A 15,898-nucleotide genomic window follows, 5' to 3' on the forward strand; every position below is an offset into this window, starting at 1 on the left:
TAGAGGTGGTCCTGACCTCCAGTGATGGGTCTCACGTGACCTGGGCTCCCGTGAAGCACTGTGGGCAAGACATGGCCTCTCATCCCTGCTGCCACTCCTAACCCGAGGTCGCTGTGCAGTGGGGACAGTCCATGCATGGCAGGCAAGGGTGCCCAGACAGAACTTCCTCTTGTGGAGGTTCTTTTGGAGAGGAGTATGTGCTGCCTTTAACATAGGGGCCCCTGAAGGGACGCTTCTGTGTTGATAGATCTGTGTCCATGTGCGTCACACAGATGCACGTGTTCTCAGCACAGTGGTGTCCTGAGTTAGCGTGCGTTCAGACTGTTCACAGCCACGTCCTGAGGCGGCGGTGGAAATTTGGGGAGGGGCAGCCCCACTGTTGCATCATAGCCCACGCAGATCCAGTGGCACTTCCCGTATCCACGCGGCAGACATGGGCCCGAGAGCTGGGTGCACACCCTCTCTCCCTGCTGTGGGCATTCTCTGACCGCACGTGGCCACCAGCACATGACAGCACCCGACTGTCTCCCCAGCAACCAGTGAGGTGGAAAGCTTTCCCACATATACTTGGCCGATTTTTGTGTGTTCTTTGACCTGCCACTTGCCCTTCCTCAGAGTTCATCTGTGCTTGTGTGTCTTTCCCCCGTGACCTGCAGGTGTTCCCGCAGGTGGCCTGGTGGTGATGGCTGTGCCAGCAGTTGTCCCTGGGGATCACAGTTCTGTCCTCTGTTCTGTTCCTTGACATGCTCTGGTCTTCACGTATTAGATGCTTTCTCAACACCAGACAGCTCTCCCTGCACCCTGTTCCAGTCCTCTCCTCCGTATGGGGCCGCAGGGTGGGGTCTCAGGTTGGCTGCAGCGTGGCCTGAGTACCCAGTTTCCAGCACCAGCCCCCCAGGCCAGGCCCATGTCTCCATGTCCCATCAGTGTGGTTGGGGGACCACCATGGCCACCTCCACTCTCCACTACGTGTCCTTTTCCTCACCAGACCCTAGGCCTCCCACAGCTGTGGCTCTTAGTCCCGACAGCTGCAAGGCGCATCTTGGCTCTTGTTGCACGTTTATTTTTTGGTCTGAATTTCAGAAACAATGAGTCACATCTTGAGAAATTGACCTTGTGCATCAATGGGAGCTGATCACCCCTGTGGAAAATGAGCACCTCGTCCTGCTAGTGACAGCTTCCGGCTTCGGGTGTCCCCTTCGTCCTGTCTGGTGTCCCCAACGGTCTGTCAGCTCTGGAGCCTTGGGTTTACATGGCCGCTGAGAGCAGGGTCTTCCCAAGACACTTGCCACCTTGTTGCACCTGCTCCTGGCTTGTGGGATGTGCTCAGGTGGGGCCCGGTTATTAGAGGCTCTTATTTGTTATAATAGTTTTTCAGTGGATTCTCTTGGGCTTTCTAGATAAGCAGCTGTGCCGGCCACACACCATTAGAGCCATGTTTCTTCTCTTCGGTGTTCATTGCTCTTGCTGTTTTCTTTGTCTGGCGAGCTGGCCAGGACTCCCACCGGGGCAGGCAGACTGGCGTCTCAGGTTGAGACGGAGCAGCTCAGCCTGTTCACCACAAGCACAATGTTGGCCTAGATTTCTGGAATATTCTTTTTGCTATTAGTTAATTTGGGAATGTTTCTTTCTACGTCTGACTGACTTATCAGTGGGTTTTGAATCTTGAAGGTTTTTTTCTGGATCTGCCAATATGATCCACGTGGACATCCTCCTTGAATTTCTGAGTGTAGTGAAGCATGTCATGCTTTTTTAAGATACACATTCTACTTAATTCTGGCCAAGTATAGATCCCATTTGCTGAGAGTTTGCTCTGGCAAACTTGTCTCAGAGGAGACTGCCCAGCATCAGCACTGGTTCTGTGCGTGTGCGATCGTAGTGATGGGCTTGGGCCAGCCTTGGCAAATCAACAGAGTAGCTTCCATCTCTTTATGGGCTCTGGAGTGATTTGACTGAGAGGGTAGAGCTTGAGCATAAAACCACTAGGGCCTGGTGCCTTTGGTGGGAGGAGCAGGTCTTGGGCTATTTACCTTCCCATAGTCCTGCCAATTGACTCCTCGAGCACCAAGTAGGCAGATGTGAGAGGAAGAGAAGCAGAAACCCCTGGCTCTTGGTGGTTCCCCTCACCTCTCAAAGGCAGCCAGCGCATCTGGTGGTAAAGAGGATAGCTCCCCACCCCAGTGGGCCACTACCTAACTGCGGGCACTCTATGAGGCTCCTTAGGCTCATCTCAGACCATAGGAATGTGTGAGTCCTGGCTCTACGCAGATTGCTCTTGGGATCCCGTGCCCTAGCTTGCAGTGGTGGTGCCTGGCATGTGGCTGGCACTTGCTGGCAAGGCCCAGGGTACCACATGTGCACCAAAGTGCTGAGGAGGACTTCCCTCGCATGTTCCGGGCCGTGCACCTCCCTTCTCATTGCCAGCCTCTCTGGCTGGGTCCCCCAGGTCAGCGTTACCGATCCAAGCTCCCCAAAGGGGCCTCCAGCTGACCTGGAGAGGGCAAGCAGGGCGTTGGGCATCCCAAGGAGCCTGATGCTCGGCACTTGGCTGGATGCTGCCGACCAGCCCTGGATTAGATGCTGAAGCGGACTAAGCCATCTTGTGCTGGGGGTTACACTAAATCTCTCATACTCACCTCCTTTTTGCCTCTTTATAACCAGCTTGGGAGGATGGATGGCCTCCTCACTACAGATGAGGGGCCTGAGGCTCAGAGAGGGGTGATGACTCCCATGGGGCCACCCAGTGTGACCTGATGGGATGGGACTGAACCACCCTCAAGTCCTCAGGACCCCTGGCTGCTGCCTGGGCCTCCTGTGTGTGTGCCCTGAGAGTCCCCAGGAGGAGTGGGGACCCCCTTCCCTGCCCGAGGACCGGGGCGCTGCTGTGCCCTGGCGCCAAGAGGTGGCAGGTCCCAGGGATGGGGTTCCATGTCTTGTCCTGAGGGCACATGAGAGCTGGGGAGGCTGCCAGAGCACTCAGCTCTCATAGAAAGCAGCACATCTTTGCATCTTTGGTGTGGTCGTGACAGGAGACATAGAGATAATGGGCACAGGCTTTCCAGACTTCCTCTTCACCTCCCTTAGGTCAGGCAGGGAGAAGAGAGAGGGAAGGGGGGCTGTGGACTGTGTCTGGGCCAATAGGCCAATAGAATAGAGAGGGAAGGGGGGCTGTGGACTGTGTCTGGGCTCAGACTGTGTCTGAGCGGACTCGCTCAGCCTTGGCAGGGACGGGACAGCTTGTTGCTCCCACAGGTCTGGAAGCCCTTAGGGAGGGACACACACCTTGGGGCTTAGGGGGAGGTCTCAACCAGACCCTGATGGCTTGGGGAGTACTGCTCGGCCATGCCCCTCCTACTGCAGGCACCTTCCCAGGAGCCCCCCTGGACCCTGGCCCTCAGCTAGCACCCGGCCCTGGCTGTCAGCCCTGCTGGGGGAACGAGGCAGGATGCCAGGTGGCCTGGGGGGGGGGGGTCTGTTCACTACACTACGCTGGCCTGAGTGTCCAGTGTCACAGTGGCACCGTCAGGGAGGAGGGGCCCCACACCCTCATCACCCGCCCCGGGCCTTCCCCACCGCCGGTGTATTTCCTGTTCCCCACGTTCCCCTGAAGCAGAGGATCTACCCTCTGAGCTTGTCCATGGACCCCGCAGGCCTGGGCCTTGAGGCTGGGGGAGAGAGAAAACCCACAGCTGCTCAAAACAGGGAAGGAACCGGGCAGCGGTGCCCAGGGAGCCAGCCGACGGTGGGGGTCCTGCCATCGAGAGAGGCTTTCTGCAAGAGAGGGGCAGGACAGAAATGACAGCCCCCAGGCTCCAGCCACGTGGTCCCCTGCCTGCCCGCACCTCCCCACAGCCTGGCCAGCTTGTGACTAAGGAAAAACATGCAGGCACACTGATGTAATTAGGAAAATGTTATTTTTCAGACACTGCCAGATCCTCAGGGTTGACCTTATAACCTGGGAAAATAGCACGCGGGCGTGTTGGACCTGCGCCTGCCACTTGCAGCTCTGGCCTGGGGCAGTCCTTGAGCAGCTCTGAGGGCTATAGGATGGGGGTGCCACAACCCCCCTGCTGTGTGTCCAGGGGACAGGGAGCACGGGACAGGCCCTTGCTGGGGGCTCAGGGAATGTGCTTGCCCCTCGGGATATGAGGAGGAGAGGAGGTTTCTAGGCACCCGCTGGCCTGCCTACTGCTTGTGTGGACCTTGTGCTCCAGGTGAGTGAGAACCCCCCTCCACCAGCCACTCCTAGTCTCTGGGCACAGCCTGCCCTCAATTTCCCAGCTCAGGGAGGGGAGTATGATCACCCTGCCCAGAGCCCAACTCCTGTGTCCTCCTGTTGAGGCAGAGAACACCGTCCCCCAGCTCCTCCTGCTTTCCCTACAGCAACTTAGGAGGGGCCCAGGAGGCCCAGCCCAGGGCCCACCCATAGCTGGTGTGGGGTCTTGGCTCTTAGAGGAGCCTGGTGAGGGTGAGCCTAGCAGGTGGAGGCGGTGAGGGGAGAATTCTGGCTTTGTCACAAGCATCCCATCGTGGGCTATCTGGGAAGAAACACCCGGGGGTGACCCGGGGCTGGACTCACCTGGAAGGTCAACTGATGCCAGAAGACCAGGAGTCCAGGGTGCTGGTTGAGGTCAGGAGCTGGGTCTCTGTTTGTACATCTATGCCATGAGGATGCGTTAAGAGATGTGCAACTGCTCTGCTGGGTCAGGTGCCACCGTGCTGTTGTGGGGACTCAAGGGGTGGCTAGTGATCCTCTCACCTGGAGAGCAGAGAGGGCTGATGTGCAGAGGGCTTTGGGGGCTGCTGCCCTAGAAGGCCAGGAGCCTGAGGTGGCTCTGCTGGCACCTACCCCCTTGTGTTATGGGTTACTAGCTAGAACTCACTTTGAGAGATGGGCCCAGGAAAGGGGCAGGAGCCCTGGAAGACACATGCATGTGCTTCAGAAAGCTGCAGGCCACCAGGGACCCCCTCGGTTTGCCTAGTCTGGCCCCCAACCCACCACAGCCAGGTCTCTTCAACTCAGGTGATGGGGCAGGGGTCTCTGTGGTCTCAGAATCCAGGTGACACCAGCAGGGGCTGCTGGGCCAAGGCCCAGAAAGGTCCTGTCCTTCCCCAGGGACACCCTCTCCCAAGTTCTGATTCAAGCCAAGCCACTCATCACCAGGGATGCCAAGGACAAAGACCTTTAAGTCTCCTGGTCAGTCATCCCAACGCCCCCCCCCCCCCCGCCAGTAGCCTGAGGGTCTGGGAGGAGGTCTTCTGGTCAAAAACAGGTGTTCTTGCTCTGGAGGAGAGCTGAGCAGACAGCCTCAGTAGCAAGGACTGTGGAGGGGGCTGCTGGGAGGGCTTCATGACGCTGAATTGGTCTTGAGGAACCTCCTCCTGTGCCCTGGAGGTGATTTAGAATGACCCCAGGCCGGTGTGCATCCCCATGGCCACAGGCCTGGCAGGCAGGGTGGGGCTGCAGAGGGCAGGGCAGGGGCTGTGGGAGGTAGGGCCTGGGCTGGGAGGGGGTCTGGGGGGGTGCAGGCCCAGGAATGCATGCTGACCAGGCAGGGTGGAACTTGTGGAAGGAGGGGCAGAAGGCAGGGATGAGGGGGGTGCAGGGGCATGGAGGGGGGAAACCGGTGCCTGGTTGACCTAGCAGGGGGTCTACAGGAGGTGGGGCCTGCATGGGGCTGGGGGTGGGGGAGGTAGAAGGGGGTACTTAGGAGTGTGGGCCAGGCAACTCTGGGCTGACGGGGGTGGGAGGAGAGGGGGCAGGGGTCTGGGGAAGGTGAGGGATATTGGGGGGGACAGGGGAGTGCAGGCTGGGGCCTCTCTCAGCTGTCCTGTGTAGGGGGGGCTGGGAGGTTTGCAGAGTGGGGGTGAGGAGATCTTGGGGAATGGAGGCTGGGACCTCCCTTGGCTGACCCATGAGGGGGAGGGTGCAGGGCGTCTCTGGGAGGTGGAACAGTGGAGGGGGGAGGTGGAAGGGGTTACTTAGAGGTACAGGCTGAGACCTCTCTCTACTGACCCATGCAGGGGGCGTGGTCTGTGGAATGAGGGGGTGGAGGGGGATGGGGGGATGCAGGCTGGGACCTCTCTAGACTGACCCATGGGGGGGCGGGGGGAGGGCAGGGGTCTGCGGGAGGCGGGGGGGGGGGGGGGGTGGCGCGAGCACAGCGCAGGCTGAGGGGGCGCTGGCGTGTGCCCGCAGGCAGCCTGGCGGCAGGGACAGCGGCGGTGGGGACGGTGCGCACCCGGACACTGCCAGCCTCAAGATGAGTGACCTGGACTCGGAGGTGCTGCCCTTGCCGCCACGGTACCGCTTCCGGGATCTGCTGCTGGGAGATCAGTCCTTCCAGAACGACGACAGGTAGGGGGGGCGGCAGCGGGCTGCACGGAGCTGTCCACGGTGCTGAAGGCCAGCGTGCCGCTACCCTTCAACTTTCCCGGGCTTCCGGTGGGGAAGTTGGGGGGCTGGGCGGTGGGGGGGGCATCTTAGGGGAGGGCCCAGAGGATGGGATGGGGCATCCTCTGGAAGACCGCCCCCTGGGCCCCAGCCCCACTCGCAGCTCTTCCGTTCTGGGGGACAGGAACGGACCAGGGCCGGAAGCAAGCCCGTGGTGAGTCCTCCAGAGTCCTCCAGACTCTGGCTGGGGCTGTTTATTATTAGCCAAGGGAGTGTCTTTCAGGTTTCTGTCTTGGTGACTTACAGGGGACGGTGGGGGTGGGGGTGGGGGGGGGAGTGGGAGGGGTCAGGAGAGACCACATTCCCTCACCTCAAATTCTGCTGGCTGGAGAAAAGCAAAATGAATCCGAGCCTGTCGGTAAGAGACCAGCAAAACCAGCTCTTGGGAATAATGCATCTGCCCAGGGAGCTGGCAGGAAGCTGAAGGAAACGTTGCTTTTCTCTGCCTTTTCCCCAAATAGCTGTCTTGGGTAAACACCCAGCACTTTAGCTCTGTCAGCCTCAGGGGAGGTGCTTTTACGCCTGCCAGTGAAGGCAGCACAGGGACTCACGCGGAGCTGGAGCCTGTGGGGTTTGGGAAGGAGCCGGTTCTCCTCGCTTCCTGTGTCATGTGTCAAGCCCGCCCCCCCTCCCCCCGCCCACCATCCTTGGCACCTGCAGGTCCTCCCCCGTCCAGCCGAGGACTAGCCGAGTAGGGGTCCAGGTCCCCCCATGATGCAGGCCTTCCCATCAGCACATAGGGTACGCAGGTTGAAACTGCCAGATGCAGATGGAGCCCTCTGGATGATCTTTGCTGAAGCTTCAGCTGGGGAGAGTCACATTTGTGAATGAGGTCTATGTGTAAGGGCCGTGCCCGGGAGGAGCAGCCAAAGCGTGTGGAAAGAGGTTTTAAGATCACTGTGCCCCCCACCAGAAACCAAGCATCCGGCCAGATCACACCACATCTGGTAGTGTTCTCCATAAGTGGGGAGGAGAGAGATGCTCACAGTGCTTCCACACTCACCGTCAGAGTGGCTGTATGTTCAGAGGGGCTTTCTGAGCTCTGCTTCCCCCTGTGGGACTGAGTATTGCAGTAGTTAGGAAGCCCACTCGAGAGCACACGCCCAGGAAAGAGTCCCACTTTGTTCTCTGGGGAGGCAGAGGCAGAGGGGTCAGGAGGGTCCTGGTGTCTGGATGTGGTCGGGGCTCTCCTGCCCCCCTGGAATGCAGGGCAGGGCTGGCGGCTTTCCTGGGTCGAACGCCTGTGCTGAGCATCTTCTTCAGGCAGCGCCAGCCCCTCAGCGCCTACCCCCCTGGGTCTCAGTCAAGTCTTGGAAACAGCAGCCCCAAGGATTTTTCCAACGTGGGCAGGAATGGCGTCTGTCACCCCAACTAGGCCCGAGGCCTCCGGTTGCATCGATAAATGCCAGTGCCTGTGGTTGATATGATTAGAGCGACACATCTTTCTGCTTTCAGGAGTAGATGGTTAGAGGTCTTATCCCTACTCACCCAGAGAGGGGGCATGGGGCCTGGGTAGAGATGATGGCCCTTGGAGGATCCAGGGGGCTCCCTGGTGGGGAGAGGGCTTCCTGTTTGCACATCTCTTGCTGGCTTCCTGGTGATGCTACCCCTGTTCACATGGGGGTCAGAGAGGAGCCTGTGAGGCACTGTGCTGACTGCCCAGGGTTCCAGGAGCAGCCAGCTTGGGTGGGGAGCTTTCTTCTACCCCCTGGCAGCCACTGTACCAGGACCCCAGTCAGAAGGCCTTCTCTGTTTTCAGACTTGGCTCAAGTGTGGCCTTGTCCCTCTCATGAATCCCTCCTGCTCACAGGCTGTGCTCTTAGGTCTTAAGGGGAAGGCAGTGCTGGAAGCCAGGACTCTGTTGGGGAGTGGGGGCGGCTGAGACCACCTGAGACCCCCATCCATAAGGACACATTCGCAGGGAGGCCCAGGCTGTACTCTGAGGAGTACCCCAAGCTCAGGGAGGAGGAGCCAGGGGAGGCCTGACTGTTGGAGGTGCCCTCCTGGATGCTTGTGACATGCATCTCTAGAGCCTCTCCCTCAGTCCCCTCTTCATCCTCTTTGCTGTGGATCACTGAATCCCAAAGTAGGGGATGGAGGCAGGACCCGTTCTACACATAGAAACCTTGTAAGGATGTTTTGGGGTCAGGGTGCTGGCATGGCATCCTGGGACTACAGGCTGTCTCTCTGTATCATGAGGCCTGGGGGCCTGAAGGGACCCCACACACCATCAGCAGCATTGTTCTGGGGCCCTTTCCTCACCCAGCCCTCCACTTGCAGCCTCTGTGCCCCTTGGCAGGCTCTGTAGGGTGAGCGGGGGTGCAGCTGCCCTGACTCTTGGCAGGCTGTGAGTGGGCGGGCAGGGCTGTGGGCTTCCTGCTCTCCAGAGAAATAAAGCCACCAGCAGTGAGTCACTGCAGCCTCACACGCTGTGGCCTTGGAGGGAGGGAGGGACTCAGCCCACGTGAGCCAAGGAGGCTGCCTTGGCCTCTAGGGGGCCTGGGAGGGGGCCAGGCAAGGGAGGAGGACAGAGCCAGAGCTCACAGACCTTCCAGGGAGCAGCTAAGATCTCAGGGCGACCTTCACCACTGCCTGCGGGGCAGGGCTCTCAGCAGAAGTGCACCTGTACTGTGCAAGGCCTGGACTCAGGGCTCCCCACCCCATCCGGAACAGCTCACTGGCCTTGTGCCCAGAAACCAAGGAGCAGCCCCCACCCCCATCCACAGCTGACCTTCTGTGCCCTGGACACCTGAGCTGTCTGGGCAACAGACAGGGGTCTGAGTGCTTCAGAGCTGGAGGCTGCAAGGCCCGGCCCACTCTGAGCCCTCCTCTTGGAAGAGGTAGTGACAGCACACGGCACCCCACAAGGTCACAGAGAGGAGACAGTGACTCAGGTAGGGGCTTTTGTCATGGTAAGTGTTTCTCCACCTCCTCTCCTGGAATGCGGATGGGAGGCTTTCAGGCCCACCCACCCCCCAAGTCAGGAGGATGCAGGTGGGCTCTGTGCCCCAAGGATGGGGGGACACAGGGGCTGTCACGCTACAAGGAGCAGAACTGTGGGGTGGGGAGAGCCACAGGTGAGGACAAATGGCCTGGCGTGTGGCCACTCCTGGCCTACATGCCCCTGATCACCTGCTCTCCACAGCTGCCTGCCTGGCCAGGACCCAGCCCAGCAGGGGCCAGAACAGCTGGAGGCCATGTCAGGGTCAGTGCCCGCTCCTCTCCCCAGGCATCTGTGTGGAGGATGGGTGGACTCTGAGAAGCATCTGAGGATTGGGAGGCCGGTGGCAGCAGGAGGGACACAGAGGCCAGGCCTCCAGGGTTCGGGATGCCATCCAGAAGGACCCCATTCAGCTGTTTGCCTTCGTTCCTCTGACAGCAGAGGATGGAGCCTGACTTGTTTCTCTGGAGTTGAGCAACGCCAAATATTATTTCACACCACAAGCTGGGAAGCGGGAAGACAGGCAGTCCTGCACTGCAGGAGCGGAGGACAGACCCCTGCCAGCCCTGCTGCACCAGTGATGGACAGACAGGGCCCCTGGGGCAGGGACTCCTCAATGCTCGGTCCACTGGGGACCCTCAGAGCCTGCCTGGGTGCACAGAGGAACTGGCAGGGCTGGGGTTTCTGCAGGATGCGTGCCCCTCCCGGTCAGCCAAGCAGAAGGGGTCTGGTGTGGGGTGAAAGCCCGTCTGGAGTAGGAGCCTCTTGGAACAGTGCTGCCCTCCTGAGGGACAGAAACTTCTGCAGCTCAGCTGTAACTGTTAAAAAGTGAACGTTACTGAGCCTCTCCTGAGATGCACCAGCCCAGGCACAGCTCGCAGGATGTGAAGCATCCCAGGCTGCTCCCTGAGGTCCTTCCCCCACCTGGGGCTCCTGCAGATGTGGGAGAAGCACCCTGGGAGGGCAGCAGGTTGGGGGTGGGGGACGTGTTCTTACTGTTGCAGGGCCCAGGGCTGAGGACCCTCCTGAGAGCTGGAGAGGGCAAGCACTTGTGGGGAGCTCTCCTCTGGAGGGGTGTGCGGGGAATATTGGGGGCTGTGGAGGGAAGCCACAGGGACAACAGGCTGGCCTGCGGTTTGCACCTGTGGGTCCTCTGTGGACTGATGAATGCAGAGGGCACTGTCCCAGCAGAGGGTGACCACAGCCATGCCCCTATCCGTGCTGGCCAGGCCAAAAGAGGGGCTGGCTTGGCATCGGAGGAGCCCCGCTGCTTTGCTCTGGGAACCCTGGGTCCTTCCTGCATGCAACTGCTGGGCTCAGGCCTCCTGGGGGTCTGCCTCTTGTTCCATACCATGACTCATGGGCAGGACTGGGCTGGTGGCTCCATAGGGTGGGTCAGGGTGGGACCCCCAACTCTGCCCCAGCACCTTCTCCTTGCCCTACCCTGGCTGGCGGCCTGTGTCCACTGCAAGCTCACAGGCCTCCGAGGACACAGCTGGTGGGGCCCAAGCCTGGTTGGGGGTCTCCTGCCACGTCAGCTCCGTGCACAATAGGATTGAATGAAGCCTGGACAGGGGGGACATGGAGCTAAAGCCAAACCCCTAACCTGCCCCCAGAGACCCTGCTCAACCCACAGCAGCATCCAGGCACCCCTGCACAGTCCATTGCCCCCTGGACACCTGCCTGCTGTCACGTGGTCTCTCTGATGGCTCCCCCATCTTTGTCCTTGGTCCCCTGACTCAGACTCAAAATTCCTACATCCACCATGGCTCTACCCCACCTCAACCCCGAGGCCTTCTGCCTCCTGCCTCCAGGATCCAGTCCTACGTACCCCCAGCCCCCATGCACAATCTGGGCAGTTTCTGGCTTTATGCCGTCAGAGCTGTGGCCAGGGCGCCGGCGTATGGGCACCGGGAGCTGATGTTGGACGCCACAAGGCTGCTTCTCTGGGGTTCTGTCTGCCTGGGACATGATTGAATCAAGGAAAAGCCTGGGGTGGTGCCAGGTTCTGGCCAATTCTGGGAGTTTCAAGGAGCTTTTAGGGAGTAAAATTTGTGTCGTGGTTTTTCCAGTCACCTCCCAGGCCCAGGGCTCATCACCTGCGTCTCCCCCAGGGTCCTGTGAGCGGGCTGGGGCCCCCCACAGGGAGCAAGGGCCTGGGACACCTGGGACGTGGCCAGGTAACCCCTCTGGAGACCGGGCTCCTGGGGGCAGGTCGTGCCTTCCTCCAAGTGGGGGGACTGGGGCCCCCTCTCACAGCCTGGGAAGGTGAGCAGCAGGAAGATGGAGAGTAAAGGGACCACAGTGGGGGTGGGGGTGGAGAGAGCGCAGGTCCATGTGTGCAAGACCCGTCAGCCGGGTTCTGGGACCTATGTGTGCACTTGTGACCCGGGCACACCGCTCAGTCTTCTGAGAACTGGGGGAGCCTTGGTCCATGTGCCAGCAGCCCCCTGCCCATGCCTTGGATGTGTCTGGGAGTCCCCACGATGGAGACCTGGGTGTCCCCCAGGAGCCACGCTCCCCATCCTGCCCCTGGACCATTCAGGGCAGCATGCATCTTGGCCTCCATGCCTGCATCCAGAGATGCGTGTGTGTGACTCAGAATTCAGTTCCTCCCGAAATAGTGCAGGGCATGCACAGACACCCAGTGAGGGGGCAACCTGCACCCTTCAGAGTCCCAAAAACCATGATCCATTCTGGTTTCAAATTATAATTCCCTTTGGCACCTGATGTGCATGCTTTCCACGATGTATCATCTAGCACTGGAGGTGTGTTGTTCGTGGACCGTCCCGCCTCACACCCACCTGGAACAGAGGCGGGAGGCTGTTGCATTCAGGCCACGCCGCAGTCAGCTCCAGCTGCAGGACAAAACACCAGGCAGCTTAAACCAGAGACACTAATTTCTCACAGTTCTGGAAGCCAGAGCTCGGAGGTCAGGGTGCCAACACGGTACTGTCCTGCCGATGGCCCTCTGCCGGGTCACAGCTGCCTTCCCGTGTCTTCACGTGGTGGGCAGAGGGAGCTCTCTGGCCTTAGCTGACTCCGCTCACTCCCGGGGCCCCCCTCCTAACAGCATCACACTGGTGAAACGGGGGGGATGCACATGTTCCATCCACAGTGGGCTTGGGGGGTACGAGGTGATACCACAGAAGTGGCAGGTGACCCTTTGTGGGATGAAGCAGCTGTGCTTTGACTTCAAATTCTGTAAGCTTTGAGGGTGTCCCAGGAGAAGCTCAAGGGAGAGCCTGCCTGAAGCGCCCTGTGCCCTCCAGGCTGGGTTCGCACATGTTGGTTAGGGTGGGTGCTAAGCCCCGGGACAAGTATCCTCACACAGCTAAAGCCACGTGAAGACAAGGGTAGAGGCTGCAGGGATGTGGCCCCAGGCCAGCAGCAGGGGCCCTGGGAGTAAGGAGAGGCAAGAAGGACCCACCCTAGGAGCCTCCAGAGGGAGTGTGGCTCTGCCCACACCTTAATTTCGGACTTCTGGTCTCAAGACTGTTGTCTTAGGTCTCCCAGTTATGGTGGCCCCAGAAGGTTGACACCCCCGTCACAGGGTAAAGTGGGGCAGGGGGGCAGGCGGCCTTGAGAAGCCAGGGACCCAGGGACCTGGCACCTGCCCCCTTCTCTGGTCACTAAGGGAGTTTCCGGTGTGGGCTTATGGGGGGTGCCCTGACCCTGTCGGGTGGGACCCCAGGCCCTTGGAGGGTGGATGGAATTTGTGAATAACATGGCCCGTCCTTTTGCTGGGGTCCTTTCCGGGGCAGGTCCTCCCTCACATTGAAAATACACTTGTAAGCGGAAGTGCCGGAAAAGAGGCCCCCTCCCACTGGACGGGTGAGCCCAGAGCTGGAGCCGCTGCCTCCCACGCGGGCAAAACAATGGCTCCTGGCTCTGAGGGCTCCAGAGGAGGGGCTGTAGGGGCCCCCTGCGTCCTCTGTGACCTTGACCCCCATGAGAGCCCAGGAAGGAGGCCACTCTGCAACCAGGGAACAGCAGGGGGGAGGGGAGGACAGAGTGGGAAGGGGTCTGCACTGTGGGCGGGGGGGAGTTGGGGCCTTGTGCAGGTGCATGGGTGTCCAAGAGGACAGGTATAGATGGCCCAGCTCCTCCTCACAGCCATGTGGTCCCCAGGGGCAGCCCCCCCCCCCCCCCCGAGCCTGGCGAGGCCCTGTCTGCCTTTTCTAGGGACAGGAACTCACCCCCAGGCCCCTAGGAGTCCAAGTCTTGGCTCCTTCTCTCCTCCCCATCCCCATTCCAGCCTCAGTGGGTCCCTCAGCCTACTTTGGGGCCACAGAGGCTGAGGTGAAGTCCCCTGTGGATGGCCCCTGCATCCAGCCCCTGCAGACCCCCAGACCTTGCAGAGGCCCTGCCCCACCCCATCCACTAACTAGCCTCTCACTGTCTGTCTTTCTCTGCTTCTCTGACCAGTCTGTCCTTTGTTCCAGGGGCCCCTTCCAGAGCAGTTAGCCAGGGTCCAGGAGCAGCGAGGAGGACCCCAGCCCTGTGTCCCCTTCTGGAGGGCAGGGTGGCTAAGGACTCCAGCTGAGCCTGGCCGTGGCCATAATGCCCATGAGGGGAGATGTGGTGTCATGGCCAGGCAGCCAGCTGACCCCGTGTGGTGTCAGCACCCCCACATGCCAGTCCTCACATCCCTCTGGACCCTCCGGGCAGGAATGGGGCACGCAGGCAGACTGGGGGAGCTGCCCCAGGAAGACAGCTAGGCAGGGCCCAGGACCCCTCCCAGGTGGGCCAGATGCTAGCCCTCAAGGGATGTCCACATCCTAACCCATGGAACCATGAACATGGCCTTAGATGGCAGAGACTGCAGGTGGGACCCCAGTAAGGATTTTAAGATGGGAAAGTACCTTGGTGGCCGTAAGTGCTCTCACAAGTGTCCTCATAAGGACGCAAGAGATGTTAAAACGATAAATCTCGTGATACACGTTTTACCACAATTTGTAAAGAGAGGCAGAGGGAGACTTTACAGAGAAGCTCGTGAGGACGGGGGCAGAGATCAGAGGGATGTGGCCACAAACCAAGGGACACGGGAGCCCCCAGAGGCAGCGGGGGTCCCCCTGGAGCCTCTGGGGGGCACAGCCCCACGATGCCTGGATTTTAGCCCAGCAGTACCGACTGTGGACTCAGAACTGGGCGGGGAGGATCTGTTGGGGGGGGGTGTCCCCTGCGATGGCAGCTGCAGACACTCGCACACTGGAGCACAGAGAATTATCGGGGAAGTGAGTGTGGAGAGGAGTCGCCTCGTTTCTGTGTGGGGTATGGAAGCCCCAGCTGTCAAGCACCCCAGGCACCCCGGCCAGCCCCTTGCTGGGAAGTGTCTCCTGGAAGCACATTCCCGGTGGCATGGATGGGGCCTCCCTGAGATCCACACTCCGTGCTGGGTCCGGGAATTGATAAAGGGCACGGAGGGAGAGAGTGGCCAGTGCGGGTGGGGGGGGGGGGGGAGGGTGGTCCGGGGAAACGAGCAGGGCAGCCTGGAGGACAGGAGAGAGTCTGCCCCTCGCGGCCAGTCTGCTCAGCCCAGAGTATCGTGTCCTGTCTGGTTATTAGGACCCACGAACCCATCTTGATCCAGCGCAGCTCCTACCGGGCATGGCCCCCAAGATCTGCATGGCTGCCCAGAACTGTGACTATGATGACAAGTTACACCCGGGTCTGTGAGATGCTCCGCCGTGTCAGAGGCTGAACCTCGTTCTGAAAGTGACATGAAAGTCACATGTTTGACTTCTAATCCCCACCCCCCCAGGGCCTTAGAAGGTGACCTTGTGTGGAAGTAGGGTCATCACAGGTCATCAGTGCTCATGAGGTCGAGGGGGACCCCGCTCCAATATGACTGAGGCCCTTTAGAAAGGGGGAATTTGGAGACAGGCACAAAGAGAAGACCCCCGTCTGCAGGAGAGGAGGAGGCCCCAGAAGGATCCACCCCGCCAGCGCAGCGGCCCTGGGTGTCCAGCCTCCAGGACCTGAGACCTGCCTTTCTGTTGCGTGAACCACCCCATCCCTGCTGCTTCCTCGCAAGTGGCATAAGGGATCCTGCCTTGGGATGAAGGTGACCAATCTGCTACCTTTGAGTTCATCGAAAGTTGATGATCTGAGTGGGCCCAGGCTAACCTCACGAGCCCTCTGAAAGTGGTGCGTTTTCTCTGGCGGGAGGTGGGAGAGGTGGCAATTTGGGGCATGGGGGCACCTGGTGTGCCACTATGGGCATTAGCAATGGAGGGGCCACGGGCCCAGGTATGAGGCAGCCCTCCGGAGCTGAGCGGGTGGCAGCCAGCAAGAATGGAGGCCCGTCCTACTGCCGCCAGGAACCAAATCCCGCCGGGGTCTGGGTGAGCCGCCAGGCAGGGTCCCGCCCAGAGCTGCAAGCGAGAGCCCAGCCCCACTGATGGGGCCTCAGCCTCAGAGGTCCTGAGGAAAGACCCAGCCATGCTGTGCTCGGACTTCACCCCTGCAGCGGTGAGTTACAGGGAAGTCGTTTTAATCTA

General features: G+C 60.3%; 1 protein-coding gene across 9 annotated transcripts in view; it reads left to right on the forward strand.

The window, feature by feature from the left end:
- KCNT1 (potassium sodium-activated channel subfamily T member 1) overlaps window positions 1–15,898 on the forward strand; it is a 60,437-nt gene that overhangs the window by 5,114 nt on the left and 39,425 nt on the right. For 7 of the 9 annotated variants that reach the window (XR_012008467.1, XM_072778642.1, XM_072778639.1 and 4 more), the window contains exon 2: window positions 6,200–6,358. Coding sequence is in view for 7 of the 9 variants with exons in the window: in XM_072778642.1 (XP_072634743.1) it covers window positions 6,200–6,358 (159 nt within the window). In the remaining 2 variants the exon portion in view is untranslated. Of the gene's footprint in view, window positions 1–6,199; window positions 6,359–6,492; window positions 6,609–9,329; window positions 9,349–15,898 lie in introns of those variants that run through there. The other 2 variants (XM_072778645.1, XM_072778647.1) reach the window with 2 other exon arrangements.

The sequence above is a fragment of the Canis lupus genome, chromosome 16 (assembly GCF_048164855.1).
Source record: "Canis lupus baileyi chromosome 16, mCanLup2.hap1, whole genome shotgun sequence".
Taxonomy (NCBI): Eukaryota; Metazoa; Chordata; class Mammalia; order Carnivora; family Canidae; genus Canis; species Canis lupus.